We start from the raw sequence: 27,278 nt of genomic DNA, 5'->3' as shown, positions 1-27,278 counted from the left end.
TCTGTAAAGCGCTGCGGAATATGTGTGCGCTATATAAGAAACTATTAATAAATAAATAAAATAAATACATTGTACATTGGTGGGAGGGGGTCACGATTAAAAAATTTGCAACACTGCACCACCCACCAGAACATCTATACTACAATCTCCAGAGGGACATTAATATTAGGTAAGTATAATGTAGCTATGATGGAACCCACATGCTATTCTTAGGACATGCTGAAGGTCACATTCAATGCATGTTTTCAGGTGTTTCTGACTGCGGCTGTCATTTCCAGGTGCATGTAAGGGACCAGGAACTGAATGAAAGCATGCCTGGCCTTATATTCTTTACCAACAACTTTCAAAATAGAATGTTGCTTGCACCAAGCTATCGAGTAGCACCATAAAGTGAGTCCTCTAAAGCCAATGACGTGTCATACAAAGACACACCCACTTTTAAAATGTTTGCCGCGTGATTACTTTACTCTGGGAAACTTATCTCTTTAAATGTTTTTTCCTACTTCAAAACACCATAGGCTATATTTATGAAACAGTAGAATTTGTAAGTCGATGCTTTTCGGAGGAATGTACAGTAGCTGGAAATGTAAAGCAACACTCACACTCAGTGTATTGCCCTTTGAATAATAGTTTTTCATATGCTGTCCTGCAACTTTTATTGAATGTATTGCATTGTTTATTCTGGCTCTCTTCTGTGCTTTTGAGTGACATATTTATAGCAAAAGTTTATTTTGCCCTGGGATTAATGTTGCTCTGATGTGCCCTCTACATTAAAATAACCCAGAAAACGGCAGGATTCTGCCCAGAAACGCTGCCTTCCTGTCAATCAAACAGTGACTATTTGGCTCAAACTGTGACTACTTAGCAATCAGTTATTTTGTCGCTCATTGCAGCTGTGCATGTTCAATGTGGCCGAATAGTTGGCGTAGTCATTTGCTAGTCGGCTGAATTGTGAACTCGCTGATTAGCAATCCATGCTGAATAAGGCCCGGGATCTGGAATAACTTCCCAGACCCATGTGTTTCTGTGGCTGAGGCGCAAGAAGATTAGGGGTAGATGCATGAAGCAGTGATAAGGGAGGAGAAGTGATAAAGTGCCTGATACTTTATCACCGGCCAATCAGCTCCTGACTGTTAAGTTACAGGCTGGGTTTAAAATGGACGATATATGCAAATTGGGGGTATCCTCTCCCACTTGTGAAGGTGGGGGCGGGAACCCTTTGGGGCGCGGAAACCTGGGCTGCCCTAGTCAGTAGCAGCTGCAGTAATATCAGGTGTGTCAAGCCTGAAAAGAATACACATGGAAGAAAAGATAGAATATGCAGCGCTGTAGTTATTAAAGCAATTTCTGACTAATGGATTGACTTTTAGCAGATTTTTATGTATAAAAATATGGCATAAAAAATAACATATAACAATTTAATAAGCCTTTTGGCTACACAAAAATTACAACTTAATAAGCCTAATGGCTACACATAGTACATTCTAAAAAGAAAAGGTGCATGCAGGGGATAATAGATAGTGGCTCAGTCCTTACTGTCCGTTCCTATATTGCCTGGTATATTGATTGGACCACCTCTGTGGCTCAGAGTATAACAGTTGGGTATAGTTACCGTCCACTTTGATGGATGAAGGGGGCGCTGGATCCTGATGGAATAAGGAATTTCCCTTTTGTGTCCAAAGTCCCTTATTTGTAAATCCAATTATTTGGTAAGTACCAAGTGGTATCGATTGGTAGAAGCTGGAAAGGACCAGAAAAAACAGCTTCTACCAATCGATACCACTTGGTACTTACCAAATAATTGGATTTACAAATAAGGGACTTTGGACACAAAAGGGAAATTCCTTATTCCATCAGGATCCAGCGCCCCCTTCATCCATCAAAGTGGACGGTAACTATACCCAACTGTTATACTCTGAGCCACAGAGGTGGTCCAATCAATATACCAGGCAATATAGGAACGGACAGTAAGGACTGAGCCACTATCTATTATCCCCTGCATGCACCTTTTCTTTTTAGAATGTACTATGTGTAGCCATTAGGCTTATTAAGTTGTAATTTTTGTGTAGCCAAAAGGCTTATTAAATTGTTATATGTTATTTTTTATGCCATATTTTTATACATAAAAATCTGCTAAAAGTCAATCCATTAGTCAGAAATTGCTTTAATAACTACAGCGCTGCATATTCTATCTTTTCTTCCATGGGTTTAAAATGGGACAGTCAGGAGCTAATAGGCTGGTGATAAAGTACCAGGCACTTTATCACTTCTTTTCCCTTATAACTACTTCATACATCTACCTCTTATTCCGCAATATGTGCTTAAAACTTAAAGCAGCTATTTACTGTAGGTATCGCGCATATAATCTAAATTATTTTGCTCAGTTTATAAAAAGACATGCACAAAACAGTAAATTAAAGCCAGTTAAATAAATACAATAAAATTTTAGAATAGAAAACAGAAATCAATTCTAAAATAATCAATTTTAATTTATTTTTTATTTTTTAAATAAATATGTGCAGAAACATAATTGTTATACGTATCACACAGACATTTGCAGCTTATGTAGGTGCTTGAGCATTTTATTGTTTTTTATTCATAAATTAAGTTAAAAAAAACAAACATGTATTAGTACTAATTTGGGAAACCAATGGATGTTAATTAATTAGATCACTAAAGGACGAATAAATAATGATATATGCTACGCCTTGGAGAGAAATGTAAGGGTAATAAGTAAAGTGGTAGCTTTCACTGCTGGGCTTGGGTTTGGCTTATTTACTGTCCAATTGTTGCCTAGGGATGGACAAGACCATCAATGATTCAATATCATAGATAGTATAAGACCAATGTGGAATAGTTTCTATCAATGGGGAAGAACCAGTTGGTTTCCCACCATCAATTATATTATACACGAGTAACATATATCTATCCCCGCATGTGTTGGAAATTGGAGCACAGCTCCGCCGCTGACACTTATGTGAAGCTGATGGTTGCCTTGCAGATGGTTTCACAACATTGAGGTTAGCCATCAATGGTATCATCGATAGTTACCACAGATCGCTAACCTACCGATGGCCATCCTTAATGTGGCCTATCGGGACACACTTCCTCATAGTATATTCTGTCAGAGAGGCATTCGAAGTTTAATGTGATACAGAGCAGTAATTTGGTTATAGCTGGAGGTTTCTGCAATATCTCCTGCTTTTGCCTATTATTATTGCACTATGAGGATGTGTTATTCCCCTGTTGTAGAAGCAGGTAGAGGCTCATTTTCATTACTCAACAAATCAAATTGGTACAACTTGCTCACTGTATATAGCAGGCAGCCTGCACCCATTATGCCGGGTACACAGAATACTTTATCTGACACTGCAGTCCATACTCATGCTGTACTTATAACATGCATTTTAATGATCTGCTCTACCACAGTGTATAATTAACAATTGTTTTTCAATTCAGAGGTTCTGATAATGGCAGGGTTACTAACCTTTTCCCCCATTCATCTGGAAACCACCAAGAGGACTTTTACTTACAGGATGTGAGCATTCATAAGCAGCACACCAATTAGTTTTCATTTATTGGTTTTAATATAGCGCATACAATATTTATGCAGGATTGTGCGCACAGAATTTGTCAGGCTCAGCTTCTCTGACCAAGTGAGCTTGTTATCTAGTCTTTGGTGGTCGGGAGAAAAAAATGACGTATCTGGTCCAGAAATATTCTAACGGGGGTCTCCATCACATCTCTCGTTAACAACATTAATGCATCCAGTAGCCGATCATTCCGACACACTTCTCAGTTTCGTGTTCCAAAGACTATTTTCTTATGACAGAAGAGCTGTTAACCCTTTGACTGCTAAGGGGAATTGGAACGAGACCACTGCATGTAATTCAGAAGAGTTGCGATTATCTTGTATTTCTGGTGTTATTATGGGTCATGGCCAGTGCTCTGTGAGCTGCTTCACATGCTCCTGTCTTCCATGTACAGACACTGTAAGCAGAGCCCCCCCCCCCCCTCGCTTACAGTTGTAGTACCAATGCTAACACCCCAGCACCTGCCTTATAGGGTCCACAAAGTGCTTTTTTGGCATTTTAATTGTTCACATGTCATATATATATATATATATATATATATATATATATATATATATATATATATATATATATATATATATATATATATATATATATATATATATATATATATATATATATATATATATATATATATATATGTTCACAGTTAGTGGGTACTGAACAACCTGCAGCTGACCAGGTTATCTGACTGAACACAGAAGCACATGCTGTAGTATATTAGGTTATGAGAGTATTAACATTATGGGAGACAGCAGGCAGCCCACTTGTGAAATTTTGTGAAAAGGAGAACAGCCCTGAGCATGACAGGGATGGTGCCATGATGTGAGGAGCTAGGTGGTGGAAAGAGCAAATCTGTGATGCCCTTGTTAAGCCTATCCAGGAAGATGGTGGTGTCAAATGTACAAGTATATTAAACACAGTTCATATATTCAAAATGTGTCGTAGGGTGTCTACTGTATTTATCACCCTTAACGGGCCTATTAAAAAAGTGGAAACATTAGTTGCAGCATGTATTATATAACACCCATTCATTATTCAGGGCCCCATAGACCAGCAAAGTTTGTTTGCAGGAATCAATGCCTGATTCCTAGCATCCTGCTCTATTTTATAGAAATTAGGACGAGGGACCCAAACTTTTGGGTTCTGTTCTTTTATTGCTCATGAGAGGCCAGACACATTAGTTAGGGAAGATGGGGAGCAGGGTCCAGAGTGGTTTGGAGGGATGGCAGGATTGCTATCTGGCAACCCTATATCCATTCTCAGATGGTTACCAATCGTAGGTTCGCTCAGAAATGTTTTTCATACTGAATATTTTCAGAGCTTTACAAATAGCTCTGCATCACATGTCCGCATAGAGAATTACGGAGACTGCTGGATTTCTGCATCTGTTTGCACAATTTTCGCAACTAAAGGTGCATATACACGAGGCGTTATGAAAATTGCTGGCCAATAAATCACTCAGACCATTAATACTGAGTGATTTTCACTTGACCCAGCGATTTTCTGGGGAACCACTTTCCATAGTAGGAGATAATGGAAAGTGGTTCACTATCCAAATAAAGGCCAATGGTGGCCGGGATGATGTGGGACCGCACATCAGCACTCACCGCTCATCGCCCGCCCATACACACTAGAAGAGTTTTACCTGCTCTGAGCTCAAATTCGCCTAGTGTATATGGACCTTAACTCTGGTATCTCTTGCATTAAACTCGATCAGTAGTCACTTACACTTTAAAAGCGAAACATTTGTTGTAGATTTTTGTATTTCTTTATTTAACTTTTTTAATTGTGCTAAAACCCTGCTACATGATGCCATTGAGGGGTAACACTTGATTATATATAGATATATACAGTATGTGACGCTACTTAAAAAAATCGTTTCAAAGTACAATCAATTATAGTATTGAATATTACAAGCATATTGCAAATGTTAACATTTTAGTTTCAGATTACTAGAAAACATAAAAACACAGAACCTTTCAAACTTTTAATTGTAAAGAATAAATTAGGCATTTATCCCTGTTGTACGCTGCAATTTCTACTACGTTGTTTAGAATAAATCAATGCTATATCTTGGATATTAAGTAAATTTAAAGAAAAGTCTTAGGTTTCTAAATATAAGCAGCAAGGATGTGACACTACTATATTATCTTGATGAGAACATACATATGCGAGTGCCAATTAAAACAAATATGGCTCCCTGGTGTCCTATTCTTCCCAAGACTGATATGTCTGCTATTAGTGTCTCCTGCTGGAACCTATGACAAAGCTTCTTCTCTTCATGGCAAAGAAACTTTTTCAAAAGTTTCAGGGCGAATTGATGAAGGCTATGATTATGTTGTGGAAGTGAAAAGGGCAAATGCAACTTTCATTGGCCAATATGTCTCTACTTAAATATTGCATTAGTAACACTAGCACAATATTGACTAACTCTCTTTGAACTAACTGTACTGTATATTTTACAACTGGTACTAGATATTTGGGTAAGAAAGAACATAGTAGTAGACTTCTATTGTAGGACTGACCAGAAGGAAAAGTCTTTGGGGATAGACACTGGGAGGGGGTGGGTGGTGGTGGTGGTGGTGGTGGTGGGGGGGGGGGGGTGCGGTTACAATTGCATTCAGGACTAGATGAGTCCATTAGTCATTTGATTTTCATTACAACACATTCATCTGAGGTCTCACTTTTAAGAAGGCTCAGAGTGTATCATTTTCATGAAGGGGTGCGTATTTGTTTTTTCAATAAGCGGGAGTTTAAGATTAAGAGTATACATTTTAATGGGATGGGGGGATGCTTATGGTTCATAATTTCTGATATAAATCTGGGGTATGTTTATTCATAAAGTGTGTGGGTGGGGGGTGGGGTGGGGGTTATAAGGGAGGGTTTTTTCAGATCCGGTCCTTTTTTTTTTCAGATCCGGTCCATGGTTTTCATGGATACCCCTAATCTGAAGATTAGGGGTATACTTTCTGGAGAGAAATGAAGGAGAAGGGGTAAACATCTGTGGTCTAATTGATGGTCAGGTGAGGGAGTAGTTTTTAATAAAGGCAGTGGGTCAAATGTATGTTATGATGTAAAATGAGAAGGTTTGCAATATGATTTATAATGATGAAGGGGAAAAATATTAATGAGGAAAGAGTGGGTCAGCAATGTTATTTATAGTGTCATATAGAGTATTTTTTTACGAACTACATTTTATTGTGATGCTCATTTGATGCCGCGGTTCTCTAGTACAAAGACCGGGGCCATTTGAATGTGCTTGCCCCCAGACTGAAAGTTGCCAATCAGCTCCTGCTTTGGAGTGAGCTGGTCAGCGTGACATATACAGTATTGCTTCATCAAGGAATAACCACAATAATCCTTTCTCCTGCACTTAATATATACACGAAATTAAAAATGGAACAAACCCAATTCCAAAGTTTTTAAGACACAGACACTGCTCCTCCTGGAAAATAACCTCTGCCAGGTAGGTTTTAAAAAATAGCATTTTTAGAAAATCATCCTAATCAACTATAAAATATCATAATAAGACTTTAAATAATTGATTGAGGTATCCTTGTTGTTGGTGCCTTCTTTTGGTGTATTTTTCTTCTCTTGGAAACAATCTTATTTCTCCTGAAAATACACCCATGCTATGCACCAAATGCAGTAAAAGAAAAAACACGTCCAACAGGCCACTTATACTGTAGTAAATTGGTGTTGAGTAACTGATTCAAATCCTTACAATATAAAATAAGTAAAAAACTATTCAAGTTGCATATGACTGAAACGTCCTCCTCCGTGTCCACTTCCAGTATATACCCACGCAAACATACACAGTGATCAAAGTGTGACGGTATACAGCAGTATGCCTTACTATTACATTTACTACTGCTTTACATTCAGTGCTTGATTAACCAATAGGCCGATTAGGCCGCAGCCTAGGGCGCCAGGACTGGGGGAAGTGGGAGGGTGAATGCCTTGCTGGTCGCAGCCAAGGAATAAAATGAAGTCCTTATTTATTCCATGCTTGTTAGCTTTCACCTGTCCCAATGTAATGTGTGTGTGTGTGCATGTGTGTGTGTGTGTGTGTGTGTGGGGGGGGGGTAAAGTTTATTAATGTGACTGCCAGATGGCTGTGCCAATGTAACTTACTGATGGAACCATTAGTTTATGTACATTGTGCTAGATGCCAACTGGTCAGCTTAAAGGCAAAGTCTTCCCACACCACAAGCATTAAACCCTTTAATGCAGTTGTATGACCTTTGTTATATGCACATGGGCAGTATGACTAGCTAGTCCCTAAGCGCCCATACATGTGTGCCTAGCAGCATTACGGGGGGGAGCTACACGTGTATTAGCCTAGGGCACCTGGAACCTTTAATCAGACCCTGTTTATATCTAAAGGTGCCCATACACGTACGATTTGCGGGTCTGATGAGATGCGCACTCTCGTGCACATCCCATCACACAGATCAAAAGTATTTGCTGCAAATACTTTTTGAACTAGGTCCCGTTCGCATCGCATCGCAAGCAAATGGCATGCAAATTGCATGCGATTTGCGTGCGATGCAATCTACACCAAAACGCATGCAATTATTGCACCGTGTATGGGCACCTTAAGGCTATCAAATTTTGTTCACTTACATTTTCTGTTTGCCGTCACTAATGCTGCTTTTTATGAATAATATTAAAACACTATACTGACCAAGGCTAGCATATTAACTATATAGTTAGCAGGAATATATATATATATGCAGTATACTGTATCATAAGAACTCTAGGGTATTCCATGGGGTATGTGTAAAGCGGTTTCAGTGTTTACGACTGAGTCTCTGCGAGTTTACAGCATACACAATAATAAAGCATAAAAGGTTATGTAAGTAGTACAGCTTTTATAAACACATTCTGAAGGATTACTGGGTTTTCGCAGGGACTTGCCATACATCCATTGAATTTTCAAGTGCCTGTGAAAGTGAAAGATTGTATCGCCTCTGGTAACTGTGAGCAGGCAATTCAGCGGCAGTTATTTCCTCAGTAATATAGTTAGTAGCACCATAGGTATTTATAATAGTGCCAGTTAAACTGTGGTGGCATTAATTGAGAAAGGAGCAATGTTGGCCAACATATCAGGGGTGTCCACTACCCTTGTAAATTGTATAATAGGATCTTTGACATCCAACTGAACAAATCACAGAAAACACGCAGCGAAAACCTTGATTTAACATCTCATTAACATTTAATTAGAAAAAAAGACATTTCCAAACTAATAGCAATAGTTTAACCAGTCACTAGTGAAAAAAATGAGCAAAGCCCTTTTTTTATCCCTTAACGGTGCCTCTTACTCACTGAGCCATATCAATAAGCATTAATACATATTTTATAAATGATCAAACAAAAGGCATGAAACTAGATGAAAATGATCATTATTCTTTATTTTTTTTAATTAATGTTACCAGTAAGAGAATAAAAAGAGAATAAAAACAGAGAAAGACGATATTTTGCAGCTTGAACACACAGTTTGCAGAGACCTAAGAATAGACCCCGAGGCTTTGATCTGCTAGTGACTGCTGGCACACATACAACCTGCAAAACCTCATGCTACTAATCAGAAATGACTTCAGAGTGCCATTAAATGAGGGAGAGTATTAATCCTTTACTCATATATCATCCCCACAAACAGCTCATGAAAAAAGGTCCAAATAATTAGCTTGCAGTCATTTTCAACACCCCCTTTTCCCCAAAGCCACAACAAACACCACGCCTCTGCAGAATGAGTCGATCCCCTCGGAGAACGTCAACCGGATGACTGGAAAACAAATATTTAATATAGAGGGAAGAAAAAATTGTTCCACCAATCATACTGCAGATCAATGTATTTCCCGTAAATAACAAGCTGCTTATTATAAGGAAACATCCTCTGAATGAGACAGAAAAAAATTATAATCATGGTGATACTATGATGTGAAAATTGATTAACCCTTTGCGTGCCAAGGGAATTTGTCAAAATAGATGTGAAAATTACCAGGCAAACCGTTTTTTTTTTAACCCTTTGAGTGCCCACGTTGCTGTGAGAGATCCTCCGCTCACAGCTATTGTTCCTTTTTTGAGTGCAATATTTAACTAAACTTCTTTGAATTGACTTGGCTGTATTTGTATTTATTTATACTGAGAGAACGGTTGCTGTGAGCGATGTTGGCATTTTTAGCAGATTTTTTTGAGGATAGCTCACAGCAACTTTGGCACTCAAAGGGTTAAATCTGCAGCCACCGCATGGTTAAAAAAATGACATCTAAAGGGATCAGTTTTTCTGTGGCTGTAGGGCCTAATTCAGCATGGATCGCTATCACAAAAATTCTTAGTCTGGATTATTGAGCTACTGCGCATGTGCAGCGTTCACATTGTGCGTGCGTGGCTGCGATTTGCAAATAAATATCCGTACTCATAGTCGCATAGTAGTCACAGTTTGATTGAAAGGAAGCCAGCGTTTAGGGGCAGAAATATGGCATTTATAGGTCTGTTTGCCAAAACGCAGGTGTGCCCAATGAGTTTTCGGGCTAGGCGAAGACCACTTCCAGACTGTTTCTTTAGCAGATTTGTGGATGCGTTTGAATGGCGCAGAAGGAAAGTACTCTTCGATTTTCTGTGTGTTGCAGTGGATCTGCGAATGCATAACAATTTACAATGGACTTTGGCCCTTATTCAGATCTGATCGCAGTACAAATTTGTTCTCAAAATGGGCAAAACCATGTGCACTGCAGGTGGGGCAGATGTAACATGTGCAGAGGGAGTTACATTTGGGGCAATTATTTTGTATCTGTGCAGGGAAGATACTGACTACTTTATTTTTACACTGCAATATAGATATTGCTCTGAAGTAAAACCCCACCCAAATCTAATTCTCTCTGCACAAGTTACATCTGCCCCACCTGCAGTGCATATGGGTTTGTCCATTTGGAAAAGGAATTTGCCTTTGCGAGTGAACCAGAATAAGGGCGTTGGTGCATGCCTGTTCTAGATGAATAGCAGGAAACTAGGAGAATTGAATATAATTGCACAAACCCTACTGCTAAATAACAAATTATATAAGACCACTCTTTGGTAAAATAAAAGTTATGCTTTATTTATTTTAAGCACAAAAACACAAACACAGTATTTAGAAACACTTCATTAAAGCAAGCTAAAAAAAGGGGGTAAAAAGTGGCACGTAATACCGATATACATTAACCAGACAAACACACATAAAACATCAAAGTCCTCTGGGGCCTGATTCAGCGCCTGGTATCAGGACAGATGGTGTGATAAGTAATCCAGAATGATCCCCAGTTGGGTGAAACAAAGTCCTGAAATCAGGGCAACAACTTGTATGGATGCTGATGTTAGGATCTTGGAGGAATGGAAGGGATTTACCTTATGTCCAGATACTCACTGACCACAAAAATCGATAATGTCTGCCGGCAGACTCTACTCCCACTGTAATACTTTGAAGACAGTCTGGAGACCGATTTCTCTGTATGTCCTTTAACGCGTTTTACCTGTAAGCCAGGCTTCGTCAGGAAGAAATTGCAGACTCTGCAGACATTATCATTTTTGTGGTCAGTGAGTATCTGGACATCCAGAATGATCTCCAATTGGGACACAGAGATTAGATACCGTTAAATAGAGAACGTGGTTATCAATTAGAGAAAACAATACTCATTCTGCTAGTTTCTCAATACATATAAATGTATCTCAGCCTAGTTTTAGTAAAATGCTAAATAGCAACATTATAACTCCACAAGTGTCAATTGTGAAAACACCAAGGTCTACATTCAGGCAGCCACTCCCTTCTGGTGATAATTTATCAATAGGTACTGGTTTCAGGATTTTTCTCACATATATAATTTACCAAGCGTTGTAGAAAAAAGAGACAGGTTACCCAGAAACGTGTTGGCTGGACCGCACATCCAAGTGTTGGATATGTCCCTAATTAACCCAAGTATGTGAGACAGCTGACGGTAGTGTGAGATGTCTTAAATACTAGTCACCTGGCACTCTGCTGTCTCTGGGTCTTGCAGAATGCTGCAGCGGACTCAGGATGAGAGGTGACAGGTGTAATTTAAGGTCAGAAACCAAGTCACACTTTTGCTGTCAGTCTTCCGTGATATAGGGGACCTGTTGCTTTAATTGCATTGCAGGACAACCTAAATATCTGTACTAACTGATGAGAGAGTGTGAGAAAAATGGATAAGATAGGCAAAATGGCTTTTAATGCACCACCAACTTGAACTTGACCCATAGAGGGGAAGAAATTAATTTATTGTTGGTTCAGGCTACTCAGGCCAAACCCCTCACAGGGAATATTCGCTCACTCTGGAGCAAAATTCCTTGTGAGAGGGAAGTGCTCTGTGCGGAACTCAAACCTCGACTTCTTCTGTTTAAGTTTTTTGCAAGCCCAATGTTTTCACAGTTAAGTGATTATTGGCCAAATGTGCATGCATCTGAGCTGCACTGCGCATGTGCTAAGGTGGTCTTGCCATGCCAGTTACAGAAAGGAGTTATTCACAAAGTGATTGACAATCATGGACCATTTGGGGCGGTAACCAGCAATGGGGAAAAATAGAAGGCATATCTCAGCCTGCAACTGCAGTACAGTAGCCACAGGGACTTGGGCGTCTCACTTCCTGTAGCATTCACAAATCCGGTAGGAGTGGAGAGTCACCCACTTGATCTTTTCTGTCCTTTTAAAAAAACCTGTAATTATTAAATACAGCTGCCAATGAGAGAGCCATCAGCCCCAGGGGAAATAGGACACTGCAGCTTCTGGAGCCCCCCAATGTCATATTCTGCGCATGTGTGGCAATGCCTGCTTTGAGCAGCAGGAAAGGAAATGCCAGCAAGCCTTGCTGCCACTACATACTGGCAGATAAAAGGACACTGGCAGTTGCAGCTGGCCAGGTCAGTGGCTAGTGGGATCAAAGGGGGTGGTGATACAATGATATGGGAGCAAAACCGGATTAAGGGGGAGGGGGCATGTGCAAACAGGAATGTCCATTTTTACCCTATGCATGATCCACTGTCCTACCATCACCCAATAAATGTGTCCTCTGTCACCCAATGTATGTGCTTTCTGTCACCCAATATATGCACCCTCTGTCAGCCTATGTGTGTGCTCTCTGTCACCAAATGTATGCACTCATCCTGTGTATGTCACCCTGTGTATGCACCCTCTGTTTCCTCATTTACGCGCCCTGCCATCCCATGTTTGAGAACCCCATTTATAAGGCCTGTGTGTGTGTGTGAGTTTGTGTGTGTGTAGTATGGGTGAGTGTGTGACAGTATTGTTGTGTAACGCGCCCTCAGAGGCAGCAGCGAGAACTACATCTCCCAGCAGCCCAATGATGTAACTAGAAGTATTCCAGCGGTGCCTTGCCCACAGTTCATCTGCACTGTGGGCGCATCCACTTACACACAACCTCCAGCCCTGTCAATGCTAGAGCCAGTGACAGGATGTACCCTCCGCGCTGCACTGTGTTTCCCAGCCACCTGTTGAGCAAAATGCACCCTGCCCTTTCTGTGTGTGGCACTGTGCTCCCTTACGCTGCCCCCCACCACGCTGACATGCCGTTGAGAACTTTTGGTGTGTGCCATCATGTGTAATGGGTATTACAGCATATGACATCATGTGTAATGGCACTATGGTGTGTGGTATAATGTGTAAGAGGCATTACAGTGTGTGCCATAATGTGTAATTGTCATTATGAGAGAATATGTAATAGGCATAGCAGATTATTACAATGTTTAATGGGCGTAATCCTAGTGCAGTGTGCAATTTATATTTATATATATATGATCCGAGGAAGCCGGCACTCAAGGTTGCTGTGTGGTCTTCTTATGCTCCGGTGCTTCCCATAAGCCAGATGGCTAATGGATATATGTCCGAGTTAAGACTTGTTTGTTTTGGCTTAAGAAAGGGGGTCATCCCCGAAACTTTGCCTCATCTTGCACAATAAACCTGTTCATGGTTTAAACTGTTCACACCGTCTCTGAGTGCCGCCTACCTCGGACACATATATATATATATATATATATATATATATATATTTTTTTTTTTTTCTAATGTCATTACTTATGTACTAACTGGGCTGCCCATTTTGAAATCGGGTCCATCGCATCGCATCGCATCCGACCATATCGCATGCGATGCGATGGACCCGATTTTTCCATAGGATTCAATGTTAAAATGGAGTCCATTTTAACATGGAATTCAATGGGAAAAGGGGTCCTTTTCATACCCCTACTATCCAAGTGGGCATGGAGTTGGATATAAACCTGTGGCGAGCGTAGCGAGCCACCGAGCCCGATATCGCATCGCATCTGATTGTATGCCTTAAGTTAAGGCATACAATCAAAAAATCGGCAGCCCAGATACTACATAAGTACCATAATTTCTAATATAAAATGTGCCTATTGAAAAAAGTGCCCAGCCCGGTGGCTACCATCCTGCCCTAAAAAAAACCTAGAGTGAACATCAAATTAGTATTATAGTTTAGAGTCATCACATACAGAGATTTACAGGAAAAACTCCATTAACAGCTCAAAACAAACAGTAAATATAGCAACAAGCATAGACAGAAGGTGTAAATATCCTGAATGTGTCCAAAATGTAATGTAAACATGTTTTGCTTTGGACTGTCCTAAAAACTTCATAAAAACTCAGCAGGTACAATCATTGAAAGCACACATGATATATGAGTTATTGGTTATTTAATACAATTACCAGTACAATTTTTGTTCTGTTTTCTGATCATTTAAAAAAAAATCAGCTTTTTTGAATTCTAGATTTTACAGTATATATTTATTATTGATGTTTATGATAGTGATTCGGTTATACAGATAGCGCAGGGCTTGTCTTTGCTGGGGATGGCGGAGGACTCGCCACCCGCCATCCCCCGCCCCGCGCCATCTGTATGTCGGAAGGGGACGCGCGTGCACGAGGTGCACGCGCGTCCCGTTCCGACGGAGCTTTTGCCCGGGTCCCCGCCGGCTTCCCCGGGTCCCCGCCGGTCCACACCGCCCCCCCGCAGCCCCCCGCAGCCCTGCCCGTCTCCCTGAAGCTGGAGACGGGCAGGACTGCACCCGCCGCGCCGCCTCGCCGCCCGGCTATTGAGACGCTCGTGCGTGGGAGACGCACGAGCATCTCATTCAGCCAGAGCGCCAGATTGCTGGCGGATCGCCAGGGACACGGTCCTGGCGCTCCGCCAGCAATAATAAGCCCTGCTCCATCTGTATATGAAATATACGACAATTAAAAAATAACACAAATAGAGCAAAACACCTACAGTAGGTCAGTTCCTGTATTCACTGTAAAAAAAGATTACAGGAAAAATTGCATATTTTTTCCAGAATATGCCTTAAGTGCTACATGTGCTAAAAAGAGCTTAACTAAAGCAGATCATGATAGAAATCAAAGCTGACAGTTCTATGATTTCTCATATTCATGCAGATTTGTTTTACTTATTTTAATGTCGCTATCCCAGTATGCCCGTACCAGCTAAGAACGAGCTACACATTCGCATCCAAGACTCCAGAACATTTCCGTGCACAACTATTTGTTCTTGTTGTCAGTTATAGATCATTTAGATCTACGATCACAAATTGGTCAATCACAGGCTAGACTCAAAGCTAACAGCCTCTACAGAAGTCTTTCCCCAAGGGTGTTGAAATTTTCCTAGTACAAAATGTAAATATGCTTTAGCAAACTGTTCCAGGGCTCATTTATCAGAGAATCAGGCAAGTTAATATATAAAAGAAATCTAAAGAAATGTAAACATTATGAAAAATAAAAATAAAAAAAAAGAACAATTTAACAGCCAAACAGTTTGGATCGTCTTTGACTACAACTCAGAAAAACAGAGTAAATTATCATATGTGATTAAGAAGTGGACACTTTTAAACTGTAGAGAGCAGTAGAAGTCTTTTGAAAGCTGCTCTGAAGACGAGAGCGGCACTAAGAAATGTACGCAGAAGAAATCCCATAAATGTCTTTTGCATTAATCCTCTAGATGTAATTGTGTCTGTTCAAATGCATTTTAACTGTTTTGCTGTCAGATAAAAAAAAAAATAGTTCTATATTTTTTTTTCACTATATTAAACAGAAGGGGATCATTTTAAATAGTTAATAGTTGCATTAATAAGGGGGAATTAATTTATCTTCAGCATAAATAATTCAGTTTCATATTTACGTGATTTTTTTTAGGCGTCCGCCTGTCTGTCTTTCTGTTCGTCCGTCCATCCATCTGTCTGTTACAGGTGGGTTTAACAGGGTGGACAATTTCACCATTGAGTTCAACGTAGTGCAGGCAGAGCCTTTCCCTCCATTAATATGAAATGAAATCCTGTGCCTTTCCAATAGTGATCCCCATAATAATTGTCCTTTCTTTGGACTGGTACAGTACCATTCACTCTATTGAGGAAGGGGTTAATACAGTATACTAATATACTTACAGATTACCTGTAGCAAACCTAAAGTATGAAGTCTGGTTTAGTCACATAGATATAAAATGATTTGATCATTAAGGTATTTACCGTTACACATGTTATATGAGTGGTAAGTAATTGTGAGCATTTGGGGATGTTTAGCACAATGGGCCGGATTCAATGTGGCCGGCAAGGGGGTTGAATGGCGAGGATAGCCAAAACATGCCACCCTCGCTGTTTAATCCCCGCGCCGGCCACTCACCCTATTCAATGTTCCAGAGGAATCCTCGCTGTCAGAGGACGGCAAGGATTCCCCCAAATGGCGAGGCTTGCGGCTAATGCAAGGAGCGTGCTGCATTTATCCGCGAGCCTCACTGTTTTGGTGGCCGCACATGCTGTTTCTACCTAGCTGTAAAATTGAGGTGGAGACAGCGTGTGCAGGGGGGGGTCAGTTGAATACTGACCGGCGAGCTGTGACGGCGAGCAATCAGCTCTGCTCGCCATCACAGCTAGCAAAAGAGCATTGAATACTGCCCAATGATTCTCAGGTCCATAGGACGCTTTGAAAACATTTGTAAGCAGGTAGCATTCAAAAAATGTGTTTCTGCTTATACTCTCTGTGCCATGCGCATAAAGAGAGGGTGCATCAGCGGACCGTTCCAAAGGCTGAAGGACACATGCACTAGGGCTCTGCATGACATCAGCTTTAAGATGCTTTTATATCACATTAAGCACAACTCAAAGTGACCTGTAGTTCGGATGGGCAATATAGCTTTTTAGGGACTCCTAAGTGGCCCTTTTACCCACAAGAGGACAAAAATCATGTTGTTGTGGCATAATGTCACATAAAATAGTCCAGAAGCCCAACTAACAAGGTGACCTTGGCTGGTAGCCAAGATTTTTTTAAATGAAATACATTACACAATAACTTGGGGGTGCCGGACGCGTTCCCGGCAGTCGGGATCCCAACAGTCATTTACCCAACTTCGGGATCCCGACTGTCAAAACGTTGACAGCCGGAGTGCCCGAAGGCCAACCGCTATTTTCCCTCATGGGGGTCCACGACCCCCATAGAGGGAGAATAGAATATACGCGAGCCACCGTGCCTGCATCGTGGCGAGCGCAGCGAGCCCGCAAGGGTCTTTTTTGCGCTCGCCATGCTGTCTGAGTACGGGCAGTTGGGATCCCGACGTCGGCCTAATGACTGTCGGGATCCCGACTGTCGGAGCCCCATACCACACCCATAACTTGGTACTTATGTGATTGCACTGTTGGGATGTCCAACAACCATTGATGGCTAGCGACACTGATGTTCTACTATCAATAGCTAATGGTTTTGACATCAACAGTGCAGGTTCATTGTTTCTTTGCCATTGATGTAAGTTCCGATGGTGTGACTCAACTATGTTTTTTATTTTTTATTTACTCCTGTTATTGGCCTTGCTTTGCTACTGAGTTTTTGGCTACCAGGATCTTACAAAAGAGGCAGCACTAACGTATAGACTTATCTCAGGGATGCTATTAGTGGAGTCAGTTAGTCACAATGGGTGGGGATTGCTTGGTTGACAGTGTTTACATCGACAATACGTCGACCACTATTGGTCAATAGGCAGATGGTCTACACGTGAAAAAGGTCAACACGTATTAGGTTGAAGTGGTCAAAATGTCGACACAAGCAAAATGTCGCCATGGAAAAGGTTGACATGGGATATGGTCAATATGAGTTTTTCATGGTTTCTGGTGTCCATGTCGACATAGGGCGACATGGACACCATATTAGTGTACTGCATCTCCTCGCATGACTCACTGTGCTCACAATGCTTCGGGCATGGTGCCTCACTGCGCTCAACACAATATTATATTATCCCTCTATGCCTACTCGGATGGTAAAGTATGAACAAGTTGGTTTTACAAAAAAGTCACGAAAAACTCATGTTGACCTTGCACCATGTCCACTTGCTCCAGGTCAACCTTGCTCCATGTCAACATTTTGTGCTTGCATTGACCCTTTGACCATGTCGACCTAAGGCGTCAATCTTTTTTATGTGTCAACATTCTGCCTGTTGACCAATAGTGGTCGACCTTTTGACTGTCGACCTAATGACTGCATACCGTCACAACTACTGTATAATGGATTTAAGTCCATTCTCATAATAGCATCAGCATCCAATCACACACTAACCTGTTGTATGCATTGCGTGACAGGACTGCGCTCACTCTGCTGCATACACTGTGTGACTGCACTAATCTCATTCTGGGCCTGATTCAGGCTCAACCGTCAGGGAGGAATTTGGCCCCATTTCCAATTGTTTGTGTCTGCGCATGCACATGTGCAATTTGTGCATGTGCAGACCCCCTGTGCGAACGCAATCCCTGAAGCATTCGCACGGGCAGGGGAGGGGGCGGTCAGGGTGCTGGTGCAGGGGAACGCATGCCGTTTTATTTGTGTTCCCATGAAAACACTGGGCGTTCCCCTGGGAACGCAGGTGGGTAAATGCCTGCTTGGAGCGGTCGGCTGACGTCCCATAACATTCAGCGCGGCGGCATGCGGCGCTGACCTGTTCGCTAGGCTGCGAGTATGCGCAGCCTAGCAAATAGGTCTGAATCAGGCCCATTGCTTCATCACCAATGGAGGCTGCTGTCCCTGAGCTGCAGCACTGACTACACATTGCAGGGGGAAGCCGGTCAGCACATATAAACATACATGTAATGTTGTATGTGCTGGCCAACATACATGTAATTTTGTATGTAATATATGTTCTGGCTGCCTCACCTGGGATCAGCCTCTGTGTTTAATGGGACACAGTAGTTAACTTGTCTATTTTATTTATTTATTTATTTATTATTCATTAACAATTTCTTATATAGCGCACACATAGGACCTTATTCTGATTTATTTGGACCTCCGTGTATTCATGCATGTGCAGAAGCAGGGTACGTGCACCCACGGCAAACATTCTGTTCACCGGGTGCACGCACCCTACACAGCAGGGGGCAGAGAAGGGCGGGGGCGCCAGGCAGCCTCATTAGCATATGGGAATGCCCAGGATTTTTATGGGCGTTCCCATGAGAATGCTGGGCGTTCTCAGGCTAATGAGCCCGTAACGCGGGTGTGGGGGGCAGGCAGCTGACATCACAGGATGTCAGCTGCCTGCCCTGTCCTTGCACAGGGCGCCCGCAGTTTAGAGACACCATATAAGTGTCTCTGGACTGCGAGCACTGGAGAAATCATTCAATGGTCGCCGACCATCGAATAATATCTCACTGCCTGCAAATGGATGAATATGTAAATCATCCATTTGCAGGTATGCAGGCGTTCGCACGTGCGAAAGGGGGCGGCCGGCACTGCGTGCGGTGTCTGATGGACTGGCAAGGCTGCGAATTTTGCAGCCTTGTGAATCAATCAGAATAAAGTAGATATTCCACAGCGCTTTACAGAGAATATTTGAACATCCACATCAGTCCCTGCCCCAGTGGAGCTTACAATCTATATTCCCTACCACATGCACACGCACACACAGACATTCTAGGGTTAGTTTGTTGGGAGTCAATTAGCCTACCAGTATATTTTTGGAATGTGGGAGGAAACCGGAGTACCCAGAGGAAACCCACGCAAGCACGGGGAGAATATACAAGCTCCGCACAGTTAGAGCCATAGTGGGAATCAAATCTATGACCTCAGACCTAAGTGCGACCCTGGACTCCCATTGGCTAGTTTCACAAATCAGTGAAACACAGAAACATTGCTGTTCCCCGTCTGATGGCGGCATTCAGATATACAGTGTATAAAACGACATACAATATTGCATGAATGTTTATATGTGCTAACCAGCTACCCCCTACGACTTATGGCTGGCACTGCAGCCCAGAGGCAGAAGCCACCATTTCATATCACCATCAAATCGCAGACTACCCTACTACATACAATGTGTGACAGTGTTGTGCTCACTCTATGACATCACCATCCAATCACATACTAACCTGCTGCATACAGTGTGTGACTGCAACGTGCTCCCACTGTGACATCTGTGTCACTAGAAACTTTAGAAAGAGAGCCAAAGGAAATAACTGTATAGGAGTCTTCTCATGTTTCCCCTTTGAGAGATGCATTGTACCCTCTTCCTGTGTCTTCTTGCCCACTATGTGTGTACTGCAGTCTGATTAAAAGCAACTACTGTACCAAAAGTCTGTCACCATATATATATATATTATATATATATACACTTTTTTGCTTTAAAAGTTTGTATAAAAACAATATTTAAGAAAAAAAATAAAGTACTTTCCTGAAAAACAGATGCCGAGTAATACGGTGTGGAAGTTATGCCAAGAACAGAGCAGCGTATATTTAGCTTGAACTCTGCTCATAGTAATTCTGAATGTGTTCTGTTTAGTTAAATGTTCTACTGGCACGAGCCATTTCACAGTATAGAATGTTTGTATATTAACATATTTTTTGTAGACATCCTTAGTTTCCAGTATTATTACATTTGTGTTAATTTTAGCACTTAAAATATGGACTGACAGAGCTGCGATGGTACAATTACGAGCCAAATTGAAAAGATAAAAATAGCAACAACTAATCTGTGAGAAAGAAAATACACTACAAAGGTTGTATGGATTAATATACAGTATAACAGGGCTCCTCTTAAATCCTTTGCAATGTGTATTATATATATTCTTTTCTCATTCCTTTTATGATTATTACAATCATTATCAGGGACAGCATAAGGCCTATCAGCCCCACATGTAAAACGTCCACCTACAGTTCGTCCCCAACCCCACCAATACTCACCTTCCAGTCCCTCAAGTGAAAGTGTTGCGGTGTCATCTTAGAAGTTCCACAGCCAACAACAATATCTTCCTCATAGACATCCTTAATATTGTCATAGGCAGACTCCCTAGATCCTGGCACCCTAGGCAGCTGCCTAATGTTAAAGTTTCTTACACAAAAGTGCACAGAACCTTAATTAGACATGTTCAATATATACTTATGGATTAAGGACCATCCGTAAGTCCCTTTTTTATTTTGCATTTGACGGAACAAATTGGCATTAGTAAACTAAGGGATGAAACAATCAGCACAACAAAGGAATGCATAAAATAGACGTCAATAAATCAATGTTATCATTGAATATGGTACATGGGGGCAGATTCTCTAAGAATCTCCGCCCCCCTTCGCCGCCAATTGCATTTATAATTATCGCATATGTTCTAACATATGCGGTAATTATAGCAAAGGACAGCTCTTGCGTTAAGAGCTGTCCTTTGTGGTGAGAGTCGCCGGGTCCCAGCAGGTCCCGGCGGCTCCCCCCTCCCTCCCACACCCGGCGCTGCTGCTGCTGCGCCGGGCACTCCTCCTCCCTGCACCCGGAAGAGGATCAGTGCAGGGACGAGGTCCGGGCAGCACAGTTCTGTGCTGCCCGGACACAGGAGAGGGGAGGGGGGGGCGATGCGGGGCGGCGGGGGTCCGTGCGGGGCTGCGGCGGGTTGTTGAGGGGCGGCGGTGGAATGCGGTAGAAGCCCATTGGCTTCTATGGGGTTACCGCGGCGGGGGGCATCGCCAGAAAAAATTACAACATCCCAAAATGCGGTAAAAACCCGATAACGGGGGTTTTACCGCATTTTTCACTTAGAGAATCTCCCCCATGGTCTTTTCTCTTTGTGGAAGGGACTTATTCTTTCTCTGATTTAGTCAAATATATGACAAGTGTAAGAACCTTCCACAGATAGAAAGGAACAAATGGTCACATCAGGCAGCTAGTTCTACCTGTACCTATGTAGTGTGTACCCATACATCCGAACTGTCCTGCTTTTCACTGAACCATCCAGTTTTTTTGGGACTGTCCCGTCCAGGGCAGGCAGTGTCCCCCCGGCAGTGTCCCCTGTCTGGCACTGCATGCTCACAGCGTCTATTCAGAGGGGCAGAAAGGCTGGGGGTATGGACAGCAGCTTACAATACAATGGCCACGCCCCCATACTGATGGAAAACGGGAGCTTCTCCACGAGGCCATGCTCCCTATGACATAGGCCACACCCCTATTTCAGCCATGCGAGTGTCCTGATTTCTACAGTGAAAATATTTTAGAGCTTACCTGAGGCTATGGTTAATTTACATAGTAGGTAAGGCTGAAAAAAGACTTGCGCCCATCTAGTTCAACCTGGTATAGACATCCATTGCTGATTTGGTAGGTTCTGATATTTTACAGACAAATTATATTTCTTATTTGTACCCATGGATGTTTTTCTCCAGTAAATGTTTGTCCAACTTTGCCTTGAACACATTAAATGAGCCAGCCGTTACCACCTCTCTGGGAAGAGAGTTCCAGAGTTTGACTGTTCTGACCGTAAAGAAATTCTTTCTACTAGCTGAATGAAATCTTTTTTCTTCTAATCTATACTCATGCCCTCGTGTCCTAGATTCCTTTCTAGTAGAAAAGAGGGTGTGTGACAGTTCCTTATATTGGCCCTTGATATACTTGTACATGTTGAGCATGTCCCCCCTTAAACGTCTATTTTCCAATGTAAATAGTCCCAAATTGCTTAATCTCTCCCTGTAGCTTAAATTCTCCATTCCCCTAATAAGCTTTGTTGCTCGCCTTTGGATTTTTTCTAATTCTATGATGTCCTTTTTATAGTGTGGGGCCCAGAACTGCACTCCGTACTCGAGGTGAGGTCTCACCAATGCCTTATACAGTGGTATAATTACCCTTGAGTCCCTAGTTTCCATTCCCCTCTTAATACATGCCAGAATTTTGTTGACCTTTTTTGTAGCTACATTACAATGGGCACTACATCCCAGTTTGCTGTCTATTTGGACTCCTAGATCCTTTTCAAGTATGGAATTACCCAGTTTATGTGTTAGTCCGAACAGTGATGATGTAGCTGGCGATTCACAGTGTACATCAGACACACTTTAGCATTGCACACTGGGCCTTATTCATTCTGATCAATGATCTGCAAAGTTACAGATGACTGCGAGTAGATAGCCAGGACCCAGACAGAAAGAAAACCCACTCTGTGTAGATTTGGTAGTGAATTGCGAATTAATTGCTATTCGTTATCTCTTTCAAATCCATACGCAATTCCTGAACCATCTAATGATTTTTTTTTTTTTTAGCCTGTGTAAATGTGAGTAGCTCTGACCCTTCCACAACTCACGTCTGAGACAGGCTGATTGAAGCCGGCACTGACATCACAGCTCCTCCCTTAAAACATGTGGGCACACCCACTTTTTTTGGACACGCCCAGAATACAGCAGGTGTGCATCCCCAAACACCAGCTTCTGTCAGTCAAGCTCTGGCCGATTCACATTTACCATCCATACACATTTTCTGATGCTATTTACCCTTGCACATACAGTATACAGATATTTGATTATCACTCCATATGCGAATTTGCTGATCATCGAAAATCTCTGAGTCAGGCCCTCTATCTCCAAGCTTGTCAGCAAAATGACCAACATTTAACTGAAGTCAGCAAGTAAATCACTCAAAGGAGGAATTCAATTAATTTTGGATGCCTGACAGGGTTATTCAATTGTTCTGCCAATGGAGGCAAGTGCTGCTGTTGCCTATTACTTATCGCACATGATTCGCATAAATGCATGCACTGGGCTTAGACATGAAAAGTGGCTAAACCTGTGCAATGTACAGTGCACACAACATTTGGACACCCTACTTTGGGTAAATATCTGCTCGCGACCTCAGGAGGGTGTCAGCAGGAATAATGGCTGCTCACAGTACTCATAGGACTTAACAACTCCATCAACTCCCTAACTGTCTTCACCCCAGGAGGAGTTGGGGACCGATCACTGCACATAAACTATTATCCAGCTTTATTTTGTAAAAAAATTATCGACGGCACTACTATGGGGCATATTATGGTCATACTGTATGTACTGTAAGAGATGTAACAGAGTTGGGATAATTGAGGGGAGATTTTATGGGGATTGGGTGGATACTGTTGGGACATGATCATGAGAGAGTGGATTGAAGACCTAAAACTTGTCCTAAATACATTCATTGATCAAGAGAATTACGCTCTACATTTTCCTGGGGACAAACCCTAAGGAAAAGTGTGGTACACCCCAATGGTGTACATGAGTAATAATATGTAATTGATCAAATTCAATCACAATCGCAAAAGCACCTTTACACATGTGCAGTGCAATCACTCTACATGCACATTTTACCGATAATCGCTTTCTTAAACATCAGTGAGTGTGTATAAACATGAATTAGGCCCTTACTACGAAGGGCATTACAATTATTCTATATAATAAAAGGATAATACTGCTCCTTACCTCTATGGGATGAATTCAAGTGTTTTGCGCACCAGTGGACACTAGATGGAGCCGACGGAGAAATTCAGAGAAATTCAAGTGTTGCTACACTCGGGCGCACCCAGAAAACGTCAGGTTTCCCCCCAAACACCCGCTTCCTGACAGTTAAGTTCCGGTCAATTTGCGTTTACGCATTTTCAGTCGCTATTTCTCATCGGTGCATGCGTTTGGTACGCGTGTGCAGGCATTCGATAATCGCTCAATTTACAATTTGAATTAAGGTGCCCACACACTAGAAAGATCTGCAAACTTAAGATGTGCGTATAAATTAGCCATGACATCTTTTGTCTGTCCTGGACAAAAGATTTCAGGCAGGCGCACATCTTTACCAAAGATTTTTCTTAAGATACCATGTGCGTTCCTATGGATCTTATGTTAAATCTTCTGATCTTTTATGCAGCATGAAGAGTCAGAAGATTTAGCAAAAGATCCACGGGAGCGCGCAGCGGACCGATATCAGCCGATTTATCGGAAATCGGCCAATCTGCAAAAAAATCGTTTTAGTGTGTGGGCACCTTTAGGTTTCATTTTCCTGATTAGTAACAGTTATTTACAAATCAATATTGGTACTTTCACATTTGATAATTAACACTAAGTTGATTTTTCTAAAGAATATTATTTTTTTCTGCTGACTGGATAATAAAAAATAAGCATAAAATAATATTAAATGAATAATATTAAAATGGTATATAACCTATCTAATTGCGAGCTAGAGATTTGATCTGACAAGTGGAAGGGAAGAATTCTCGTCTCTCCCCTACTCTTTCCGTCTTGCATTAGCAGCGCAGTTATAGATGCTGATAAGCTGATTAAAATGTTGTTTGTTCAGTCATTAGGCAGCAAAAAATAATCAATAATAATGTTTACAAACTATCATATTATACAATGTTTGATGATTGCAGTGTTCTTACGTACAGTACAGTACCATATACACACATTAACTTATTAATTATTATAGATCTCACAGAAAATAGTGTTCTACGTAAAGAAGTGCTAGAAAACAATGTGGGAAATTTAATAGGATGAGAGATTCAGAAAGTGAGAAATTTGGTAAGAAATATCCAGCTTTAAAAGCAGCAATCATTTACACTTCAAAATCAACATGGTTTTGCAGTGTAAATGATTGCCGCTTTAAAAAAACTGGAGATTTCTTACCAAATCTCTCACTTTCGGAATCTCTCATCCTATTAAATTTCACCCAATAGCTATTAAATACTATCACACATTGATTATTTCAATGAAAAATATTTTGCTTTGCTATATTACACAATACCATCCTCAGCATTTAAGAACGATGACAATAAAATAATGACATTTACTTTCAAGTGTAAATCCCTTTTTTACTTGATAGTATGGAAATAATGGATTTCCCACTGACAAGGCATGTTTGGTGTAAATAAATAATCTTTCAGCAGTCCATTTGCTTACAATGAAAATTTTCTCCTCAGATCACAACAGTATCGGGAAATGAGATCCTTCTCCAGTCAGACACAGACATTACTATACAGGAATGGTTCCAAGCAATCCGGAACAAAATTGACAGCTTGGTATGTATTAGTTCATAGCCTTATTTTCAAATACTGTTTTTAGAAGTATAGCATGTTTATATAGTTTAGCAGATAGCTGAAATGACAGATTTGCAGAAAATAACAAATACACTGAGCAATCAATAACTAAGTAATTACATTTTGATTATTTGGATAATTAGACACTTTTCTTGGCTCTCTAGGATAGTTGGTTCTTGGGTGAAGAGAAAGCGAAACATTTATGAAAACTGGTGTAAAATAGATTTCAAACTGGTTTAAAGTTTGATCAAATGTAAAAACCCCATACACACTAGAAGATGCCCTCCGACGATAATATTGAAAGTGGGGCCCGGGGCAGGCATTGGCAAGTGCATAAACACTTGCCTTTGCTGCGCGTGAGGGGGGCGATGGCGGGATGGAGCATCGTTAAAGAGAGCTCCCTTGTCTGAACATGTTTGGACAAGAGAGCGGCTCGTTAACGATGTGCAGGAGTTTATCGAGCCTCTAACACTGCTGTGTTATAAATTCATTGTTCATTGTGGACATTGGCAAATAAAATATTTCAAATTGACTCGAAACACTGATGTTGGCATTTAATTACTCCCGATCAATGATGTTACAGATTATCAAAGTTTTTGTTTCATCTGGGTTTTTTTTTTTTTTTTGAGAGAGAAGGAAAAAACGTCTGTTGTCTGCACCCAATGTTTTTTCAGCCCTAAATGAATATCATCCTATTTATGATTCAGATGCGGACGGAGTTAGTATCGCTGCTACGTACATGGAAGCACCAGCCATGGCACCAATATGTGGTACTCTTTACTTAGAACGGCGCCCACGATTTTGATCGTGGGCATCTTTAGTAAAAAATCGCGGGCATCACGGGCATTGAATGCACTAAAAAATCAGGTGCGATGCGACCGACGCGATGCCCGCGATTTCCCATAGGGAACAATGTTAAATGTCTCAATTGACCCGATTTTCCTGTTCAATGCCTCAATTGACCCGATTTTTCCATAGGAAACAATGTTAAATGGCCCACAGAGGCCAAATAGGCACCCTGAAGTGTGAAATGGCCCCCACAATTGTTAACGCCACCCCACGATCAACGTGAACCCGAAGCGTGGCGAGCGCAGCGAGCCCGCGAGGAGCGGCGGTACGCGTCCTACGACCTATTCATACCCCCACTATCCACGTCGGCGAGGAGTTGAGAATAGAAAGTGTGGCGAGCGCAGCAAGCCACCGAGCCCGAAGCGTGGCGAGGGGACGCGGACAGCTGTGAAGCCCGCGAGGGGACGTGTATACCTGTGAAGGTATCCGCGTCCCCTCGCCACGCTTGAGACATTTAACATTGTTCCCTATGGGAAATCGCGGGCATCG

General features: G+C 41.6%; 1 protein-coding gene across 1 annotated transcript in view; it reads left to right on the top strand.

Annotated features, from left to right (window-relative positions):
• Window positions 1-27,278, top strand: part of ARHGAP15 (Rho GTPase activating protein 15) — a 579,674-nt gene that overhangs the window by 295,289 nt on the left and 257,107 nt on the right. The window contains exon 8 of the mRNA XM_083153856.1: window positions 25,824-25,922. Coding sequence (XP_083009982.1) covers window positions 25,824-25,922 — 99 coding nt within the window. The remainder of the gene's footprint in view (window positions 1-25,823; window positions 25,923-27,278) is intronic.

The sequence above is a fragment of the Crinia signifera genome, chromosome 7 (assembly GCF_055691185.1).
Source record: "Crinia signifera chromosome 7, ASM5569118v1, whole genome shotgun sequence".
NCBI lineage: Eukaryota > Metazoa > Chordata > Amphibia > Anura > Myobatrachidae > Crinia > Crinia signifera.
Note: the sequence above shows the minus strand (reverse complement) of the source record. Positions and strands in the feature narration are given on the sequence as shown.